The sequence below is a fragment of the Guillardia theta genome, assembly GCF_000315625.1.
Source record: "Guillardia theta CCMP2712 unplaced genomic scaffold GUITHscaffold_153, whole genome shotgun sequence".
NCBI lineage: Eukaryota > Cryptophyceae > Pyrenomonadales > Geminigeraceae > Guillardia > Guillardia theta.
Window position 1 is genome coordinate 80,426 of NW_005434521.1, and position 8,839 is coordinate 89,264.

The following is an 8,839-nucleotide window of genomic DNA, read 5'->3' on the forward strand; positions in this document are numbered from 1 at the left end:
GGAGGGAGGGAGTGAGAGTGTGACCTGTATCATCCATGAGAGAGAGTGATGGGGGTAGACTTCCTGCGAGGTCTCTGAGGCCAGCAGGAGGAAGCAGTTGTCGTTCTCCTGCAGGAACAGACGTCACTGCCTCCTCCTCCTCCCCGCCTCCGCACGCACATGTACGTCCAGCTTCTTCCACTTCGCTCCGTCATCGACGCTGTCCGATCCCTCCAGGACCCATCCTGTCATGCAGCGGCCCTTCCCTCCTCCGTTGCGGAGCGTGTAGTAGGTGGGGCGGAGGAGGACGCCCTGGTCCTTGGGGTCGAGGTCGATGATAAACCATCCGTCGTTGAACGCGAACGTGTCGCACATCACCGATCGCTCTAGCACGTCGTCCTTGCTCGCCTGGATCTGCCGCACCCCGTTCATGGCCGACACCCCCTTCAGCCCGCAGATGATGCGGCACAACCCGCTCTTGGTCGGGTTCTGCCAGCTGCTCCTCCCCGCGGCCCCGAACCTGTAGAGGAGGCCGTTGGTGTCTCCGTTCATGAAGAACTGGAACTGGATGGACTGCATTACCCCGGAGGTCGTCTTCTTCACCGACCGCACGCTCCTCAGCTCCGCGTCCTTGAGCTCCATCTCCCTCGTCAGTGTCTTCACGTCTCTGTCCTTCTGCACCATCATCGCCCTCACTCCCTCCACCTCCCCTCGCAGCCGGTCGATCTCCCGCTCCCGCGAGAACTTCTGGTACTTGAGCCGGTCGACCTCCCGCTCGAGCTCCCCAGCCTCTCCTGCTTCTGCTTCTGCTGCTCCTCTGCCGTCTAACTTGAGGCTACTTGCTCGCTCCTTGATGTACGCCTTCCCCACAGGAACCAGTGCGTACTCCTTCTCTCCCGCCTGCTCGCCCTTGCTCAGCGGCTTCCTCGGCACCAGCTCCAGCCCGGTGGCTGCGGAGGGTCCAACCTTGTCCTCCTGCTCCCCATTTTCCCCTCCCTCCCCGTTGGCAACAGACCTGGAGGACAGGGAGAGGTTTCGCTGGCGCAGAGAGCGGCATTCCTCCTCTCGCTCGGCCAGCAGGGACCTCAGCTCGTCAAGGTTCTCCAGCACAGAGCTCAGCTGCTGCTTGCTCGTCACCCTGAGGGACTCCAACTGGGACTTGTGCTCCTCCATCTGGAGCTCCTTGTCCGCGATCTCCTCGTACAGCTGCTCGATCTGCTTCTCCTTCTCCACCAGCAGCTTCTTCGCCTCCTCCACGCTCCTCAGCGCCAGCGAGCTCTCCTCCTGCCCCGAGGAGACCAGGTCGGCGCTGATGTGTGTGGAGGTAGGGGGGACTTTTCTGTGCGGGGAGGAGGAGGAGGCCTTCAGCTCGAGCAGCTGCTCTTTCAGCGTCTTGTTCTCATTGATCGTCGCCTGCAGCTGCAGCTGCATCTGACTCTTCTCCTGCTGCATCCTGCTCAGGTGCTTCTCGAAGTTCGCTCGCTCCTCCTGGAGCCTCCGGTCTTGCCTCGCGAGCTCCTGCAACGACGAGGGGAAAGCAGCAAAGACGTCAGTGGGGCAGGGCAGGGCAGGGCAGGGCAGGGCAGACCTGCGGATCGTCTGCGTCTCTCTGCTTGTTGGCGATCGTTTGCTGCAAGGCGATCAAGTGACGTTCTTGCTCGATCTTGTCCTGCGTCAAGCTCTCCACCAGCTGCTCCAGCTGCCCGACCTTAGTCGAGAGCCGCTGGACCTCCTTCTCCTCCTGCCTCAACGACGACCTGCGCATGGGGGAAGGCGAGGAAGGAATCGGCTCCTCGGGCCCGATGTAGTCGGCGCGGGGAGGAGGAGGCAGCCCGTGCGAGGACTTGACGAGAGGCCTGAGGAGTTCGATGAACTCTTGAGCTGACCGGATTCGCTTCCTTGGGTCCTTCACCAGCGCCTGCTCGACCACGTTCTTCAAGGAGCTCGAGGCTCGACCGTTGGCGTGCTGGACAAGATCGCGCGGCTGCTTCGTCCTGATCTCATGCACGATCACCTCCAACGAGTCCCCGAGCTTGGCGAAGGGCAGAGTGCCTGCTCCCATAGTAAAATGAGTAGGGAGTAGGGAGGAGTGACTAGCGAGAGAAGGAGGAAGAGGAGGAAGAAGCGCAGGAGGAGGAGGACGCAGAGGGAGGCAGGACCTGTCAGGCAGTGGAAGATCATGACACCGACGGCCCACAGGTCAAGGTTGGAGGAGATCTTAGAGCCCGAGTAAGTCTGCTCGGGAGCGAAGTACATGGGAGTCCCGACGACGTTCTCGCCCGTCAGCAGCGACTCGTCGTCAAGCTGCTTCGCCAGCCCCAGGTCGATGAGCTTGACCTGATTTGTGAACCTGAAGGCCCTTTGAGAAGGAGGGAGAGAGGGAGGGAAAGGATGCTGAGGAGGAGCATGAGACGAGGAGAAGGTTGGGGCGGGGGGCTGTGGAGGAGGGGAAGGAGGGGAAAGGAGGAGGAGAGGAGGGGAAGAAGAAGAGGAGGGGAGAACGTTCTCAGCCTCACTTTGCGATCATGATGTTGGCTGGCTTCAGGTCGCGATGGACGATGCCTTGGGCATGACAAGCTTGCAGGGCCTGTAGGACCCCGATGGCCGTGAGGACGGTGAAGTCATGCTCCAGCTGCTTGTGCTTGTCGATGAGCTGCTGCAGGTCGCTGCGGGGACAGTCATCCCTCGAGCCCGCGGAGAGGGAGGGAAGGGAGGAGAAGCTACCTTCCATGGATGACCTCCATGGCAATGAAGAGCGTTCCGTCGACTTGCTCGGCAGCATCGAAGTAGTCGACGACGTTGGGATGCTTCACCTTTGACACCAGCAAGACCTCGCGGATGAATCGCTGCCGCTGCTCGCAGGTGGCCCCTCCCAGGAGGACCTTGAGGATTACTTCCCTGTAGAAGGCTCCGCACGTGCAGTCTTGAGCGAGGTAGACCACCGCCATCGCCCCTCCCTTGAGCTTCTTCAGCACTTTGTACCTCGTCTTGTACTCTCGAATCTCCCATCCGCTCCTGGGCATTCCATCCTCCTCTTCCCGGATCTGCGATATGCCATTCTTGGGGGTCCTTGCGGGGGAAAGGAAGTGAGTTTCGTCTCGCCGTTGCCCCTGCAAACAAGCATGCTCTCAGGCACACACCAGGACACCAGAAGGCATGACAGACCTCCCTCTCACTGCCTCTCGCCTTCTCTCGGCCAACACTGCATGACCAGAGCGTGAGTGGCGGCAACGACCAACGTTCACTTACTTGGTGTAGGAGGCATGAGACCTGATGGACGACATGGAGGACCCTCTGATGGACTCCAGCCCTGACTGTATCGAGCTTGAAGAGGAGAGATGGAAGGAGGGGGTTCCTCCCCCATGACGCTGAAACTGAGACATGCACAACTCGTCTACTTTAAGCTGCACAGATCAAGTCTTGGTTTTAGTGCTCAGCAGCGAGTAGCATCGAGATATCCTAGCGCTTCCTTAGCTTCAAGGAGTCCGCGTGACTGAGTCCCTCTTGAGTCAGCCAGCGGCCGCCGGGTCAGGCTACTAGGCTAGCCACTGCAGCCAGAGTCCACTGAGTCACCGTCATCTTGTGAAGGATCGGATGCTTCGGTGCCTGAGTCAGGCTAGTGATTGTACTGCTGAGAAAGTCTCAGCCCTCAGGCTCAGTCGATCCTCAGTCTCCTACTTGAGCCCTCACTCGCTTCACAGTCTCCTCTCCCCGCCTCCAGCCTCCGCCATCGCCACTGTCACCGGACGGTCAATCTTTTGAAAATCCACCCACTAAAATAGATTTAATCCAGTCACTGAGTAAACTCCTCTAGTTAAGGTCCCGGGTCGGGGTCCGGGCCCGGTCGAGTTCAGGGGCCACGGGGCGGGCTCGGGCGGTAATGGATACTAACGGATACCTGGGCGGATACTATCCGTAGCTGAAATAGACATGGTGGCGGCGGCAAAGGCAGCGATGTGTCGGAGAGGGGAACGAGATACGGGACGAGACAGACGAGAGAGGAGGAGGGAGGGATCATGAAGGATGTAGATGTTTCCTTGAAACTTTGGTGGTCACTGTGAATTACGGTGTTGATGTCTGACTGAGACCTGAGTTGGTCCAAATCTGTCCTCAGAGAGAGAGGGAGAGGGGAAGGAGGGAGAGATGGATGGATGGAGGGATGGATGGAGGGATGGATGGAGGGATGGAGGGATGGAGGGATGGATGGATGGATGGATGGATGGATGGAGGGAGGGAGGGAGGGAGGGAGGGAGGGAGAGAGAGATCAGAAAACCATGAGTGTCTTCCTGTCCTGTCATGACCTTTGGTGTAAGAATTCCTGTGATCATTGCAGCATACGCTCCCCCTCCCAACTCCTCCCTTTACCATGTGGGACATGTCTGGCCCGTTCATTCTCGTTCGTGTTGGTCTGGTTGGCACTGACAACTTGCGTTTGACTTGTAGATGTTTGCTGACGTTCGTCAATACGTGGAATTGGCCACATCCAGTGGACTGGATGCATGGGCAGAAGAGTACCTCGGTCATGGAAAGGTACAGTCGGACGCCTGGACGACTGAGTACCTCGGGCAAGATCTGAATCAAAAGTATCCCACAGCCTCGCAGTTTCAGTTCGTCTGCAGTGTGTCGAGCACAGGCGTGGTCAACTGCCCTACTGGATAGATCGGAACAAGTTGAGAGCACAAGGCGCAGGGAAAGAATCGAGGGACCGAGTATGCAGCAGCGTCACCTCGATTGTAAGGAGTATATTTAAATGTAAACGATGTCTGCATACCAGTATGACAAACTTCACCCTCGTCGCCCCAAGGACTGGTCATTGCCCCTGCAAAGTTAAATCTGAACCTCAACTTGTAAGTATGAGTGCTGCTTAGTAGCTCTGGTTGCTCGCGGATCCCGTGGAGCACATGGGGCACTGAAGGCCAGCATCAACTCCGTTCTTAGTCTGGGGCAGGAGGGAGGACCATCCCGGGGCCCTGTCGACGTGGATCGCTCCGTTCTAGCAGAGGAAGCATGTCACCGACAGGGAACTAGAGCACATCGCGACCTACCAGGTTAGGGATCGCTGATAGGATGGCATGATGTCCGGGAGTGGCCTTGTGCTCCCACCAAGCCTTTCCGGAGTTGTCACCGGTCTGAAGCCAAGCGTTCTTCGAGAATTCAGAGCCTTCCTGTTCGCACGTCAACACTCCAGTTATGATGGAAAACTACTTCCAACATGCAAACGAGGCCGCAGCAAACAAAGGATACGATTCGTGAATGGGTTGGTAAAGAAGATCCAACGGGATACATGAAAACAACAGTACAATAAAAAAAATGCAAAAAAAAAAAATGCCAACTAGCAATCACATCACATCTGACAATGATGATGTCGAGTGAAAGTGATAATTTCAACGAGAGCTTGTGCTGTACTACCTCAAATATCTAACTTGCTGTCCTAACAATCATTTCATTCAAGGAAAAATTCTTGATTGATCCATCAATGCAGCTGCTTACCGAGACGTTTCCCCCCATGTCCACTAACTTCATAGTTGCTGGTCTCACAACCCTACCCGTGCTCATCTGCTGTCGTTACACATCTCCTCAAAGAGTTTGTATGATATCTATCTCACTCATTCATCTAGTTTTTGCATCTTCGACATTCTGCACTATCAGGACCACAAGCTGCTTCACACTGAAAATGACACGAGCATCCTGGTGATTCGTTTTCTGCTGCCTCCTCAACTGCAGTGGAAGTAGAGAGGATCGCACGTATTGATCGAGGATGTTGTCCTTATCAGTATCGGTTCATGTCGTGTTACATTCTCTCCATCTCATCCTCCTCCTCTGCTCCATGTCCACATGACTGTTACCTTGAACATGGCGGCGCGTTGAGATTGGAACGCCTCTGTGTGATCAAGACCGTAGTAAGATCACCGGTACTTTCTATACTGAAGTACCCCCACTTTCCCTCCTCAAAGTTGCACCCTGTTTTTTTAAAGGATCTGGGGTATCCGGTACAAATTTCTAGTACTGACGACCAAAAAAGAAAACTCTTACCCCGTCGTTCTACGCTATATGAGCTATTTCCGGCGCCCCTGACCCCTGGTTTGAGATCATTGGAAAGAAACCTCAAGTATCTTTAGAAAATTTGAAATAAAATATCTCAGAATTTGAATTATTTCATCCAAATTTTTAATGATTTTTAACATTTTTTTTTTTGGGTATTTTGAAGTTCAGAAACTTTCAGACAAACTTTTCTATTCCTAAGTTTTCAAACATCTATCAAAGTTTCAAAACTTTTTCAACCGCCCAGGAATGCAGCGTCCTGATGAGGGAGGAAGGGAAGGGGATGGGGATGGAGAGGATGGAGGAGGAGGAGGGGATGCAGGACGCGATAGGGAAGTAGATACATCAGCATCAGCAGCATCAGCTGCAGGATCGGCATCAGCAGCATCAGCTCCTTCTCAAGTGCAAGAACCGAATGTCTCTTCCCCTATGGAACAAGGAGGGGGCAGCGGGCACATGGAGGAGGATGGAAGGAATGGCGTAGAAGGTGAGGATATAATAGGCGTTTGACCTCACGAGCTCATGTTGATCGTCTTCTTTTTCTCGTCTTCCCCAGAAGGGGCGGAGCAGGATGGAGGCAAGAAGGAGCAATGGCAAGCTTGGAGCGGACAGGGTCACACTCTGGGGAGCACAGGGAGGTCTGCTGTGGTGATCAACAGCAGCAAGGAAGCAGAGGCGAAGCTGCGAGCCATGGCGGCAGCTGAGCGGCGGCTCGGCCACTCCAGAACCTCGTGAGCGTCTGCATGCGCGTGGCCTTGTTAGAGTAGCTGACGGAGGGCAGGTGGGAGGAAGAGGAGCGTCAGGCGGCGCTGCAGCACCTGCAGATGGACCGAGAGAGGAAGACGAGACTGGCTGCAGCGGCTGAAAGGCGAATGCAGGAGGGATCGTTGAGAGGAAGAGCGATCAGGTGATCTTGCGTCCGGTGTACTTGACGGCTCATGTTCTCGCAGGCCCACCATGCAAGTTCCGCAAGCAAGCAAAGGACCTCCTGGGAGGAGAAGCACGTACGAAGACGTGCAAGGAATGGAGTTTGAGGAGGAGGATGGGAGATACGAGTTCTTGAGACCGATGCGATACGATGGCCCGAGCAGAACGTGGGGGAGGGAGGCGGAGGAGGCGGAGGAGGCGGAGGAGGCGACGTTCAGTCCAGATTCGTTGACGAGGATCAGTCAAGTTGCCTCCATGATCAACAAGATGGATTTCACATTGGGATCCACACAGTCGCAACCTCTTCCTATCTTCTCTACAGGTGAACAGCGGACTCCTGCTCCTCTTCTTCCTTCTCCTCGTCTCTTGTCTCGTCGTGCTGTTCCCTCCCCCCTAGCAGTCAACTCAGCCTCCTCAGCCTCCTTCACGCTGACTTCCTCTCTCAGCTTACTCTGGTTTGGACTCGAGGATTGATCCAACTGTGTCAAGAGCGCGGGGTCACGATGATGCTGATGATGCTGATGATGCTGCCCTTGCTCGCGCTCGTCGCCTCCTCGCAGCCGCCAAGACGAGCATGCCTGGTTTGTTCACAGAAGGCGAGACAGCGGCAGCCGGGAGGAACAGCCTGCATGACATGACGGAGGAGGAGGAGGAGGACTTCCTCAGCAGAATCCGTCAGACAGCCAGGAGCATCTTGAACGTGCAGGAGGAGAATCTTGAGCAGACCGAGGATTTCAGCGAGGGCATCCCGCCCTTCACGTCAGAGTCGATCTCTTCTCCATTTAGGATGGAGCGGGAGCGGGAGCAAGAGAGGGAGAGGGAGAGGGAGAGGGAGAGGGAGAGGGAGAGGGAGAGGGAGAGGGAGAGGGAGAGGGAGAGGGAGGAGCGGGTTCTGGTGAGCAGGAAAACGGAGGAGGTTGGAATTCAGGCAGACGTCGAGCGAGAGATTTCCAGCCCAGCTGCAAAGACCTGGCACTCGCACAAGGCACTGCATGTCAATGTTTCGGAGCTGAGGCTGCGAAGGAGGATCGCCAGAGGAGAGGAGGAGGAGGAGGAGGAGGACGAGGAGGAGGAGGGTTCCTGCAGCTACTACCTCAAGCTGGAGCTGGCGGGCTCGAAGGCCAGGACTGCTTCCCAGCTGGCTCGAGGAGGAGAAGTGAGCTGGTCGGAGGACTTCCAGTTTCACCTGCCGTCGGACGCCTCCAAGTTGGCGCTGCAGGGGAAGGTGGTGAAGGTGAAGCAGTACGACTCCAGGTCATACCCAGTTGACATCCTGCTGGGCTCTTGCTCGCTCCCTCTCCCTCCCCTCCTCCACGGTCAACCCCAGCTGGTGTGGACCTGGGCGCAGCTGGACTCGGTCCCCCCCGAGAGGGGCAGGGAGCTGCACGTGGCGCTGGAGGTGACGGCAAGCCGCATGTTCCGGACGCACACGGAGAAGCCTAGAGGAGGGCGAGAGGAGGCGGCAAGCGCGGGAGGAGGAGGAGGGAGGGAGCGGCAGTCGCCTCTGCGTCCCAGCGGTCGGAGGAAGGAGTTGAGCAGCTGGGCCACGATCAACGAGGAGGCAGGGAGACTGCAGCGCGCATGGAGGAGCCACCTGGCAAGGAAGATGTTGAGGAGGAGGAGGGAGGTGAGAAAGCGGCTGGGGAGGAGCGAAGAGCCGGCGGAGACGATCTCAGACGCGCTCAGCAAGCTCAAGAAAAAGACAGCTGGCGGGCGGTCGATCTTGGGGGAGGAGAAGAGCGGGCACTGCCGAGACCGGAGGCAGCACTAAGATATGCGTTGAGCGATGATCTGCGGGAGCATCGAGGAGGAGGAGGAGGAGGAGGAGGAGGAGGAGGAGGAGGAGGAGGAGGAGGAGGAGGAGGAGGAGGAGGAGGAGGAGGAGGAGGAC

General features: G+C 56.8%; 4 protein-coding genes across 4 annotated transcripts; 2 read left to right on the plus strand and 2 right to left on the minus strand.

The window, feature by feature from the left end:
* Positions 1-2,491: 2,491 nt before the first annotated feature.
* On the minus strand, positions 2,492-3,002 carry GUITHDRAFT_80763 (hypothetical protein; the record flags this gene model as incomplete). The annotated part of the gene is made up of 2 exons (XM_005821088.1): positions 2,492-2,645; positions 2,704-3,002. The coding sequence occupies 2 exons, from the start codon at positions 3,000-3,002 to the stop codon at positions 2,492-2,494; spliced, it is 453 nt and encodes a 150-aa protein (XP_005821145.1).
* A 1,420-nt stretch (positions 3,003-4,422) lies between these two features.
* On the plus strand, positions 4,423-4,638 carry GUITHDRAFT_119660 (hypothetical protein; the record flags this gene model as incomplete). The annotated part of the gene is made up of 1 exon (XM_005821089.1): positions 4,423-4,638. One exon carries the CDS (start codon positions 4,423-4,425, stop codon positions 4,636-4,638), a length of 216 nt encoding a protein of 71 aa, XP_005821146.1.
* Positions 4,639-4,692: 54 nt separating this feature from the next.
* GUITHDRAFT_155824 (hypothetical protein) lies at positions 4,693-5,144 on the minus strand (the record flags this gene model as incomplete). The annotated part of the gene is made up of 2 exons (XM_005821090.1): positions 4,693-4,972; positions 5,025-5,144. Coding segments are annotated over 2 exons (249 nt in total), but the record flags the coding sequence as incomplete, so codon positions are not given.
* Positions 5,145-6,543: 1,399 nt separating this feature from the next.
* Positions 6,544-8,719, plus strand: GUITHDRAFT_119662 (hypothetical protein; the record flags this gene model as incomplete). The annotated part of the gene is made up of 4 exons (XM_005821091.1): positions 6,544-6,752; positions 6,803-6,928; positions 6,972-7,270; positions 7,395-8,719. The coding sequence occupies 4 exons, from the start codon at positions 6,544-6,546 to the stop codon at positions 8,717-8,719; spliced, it is 1,959 nt and encodes a 652-aa protein (XP_005821148.1).
* Positions 8,720-8,839: the final 120 nt, after the last annotated feature.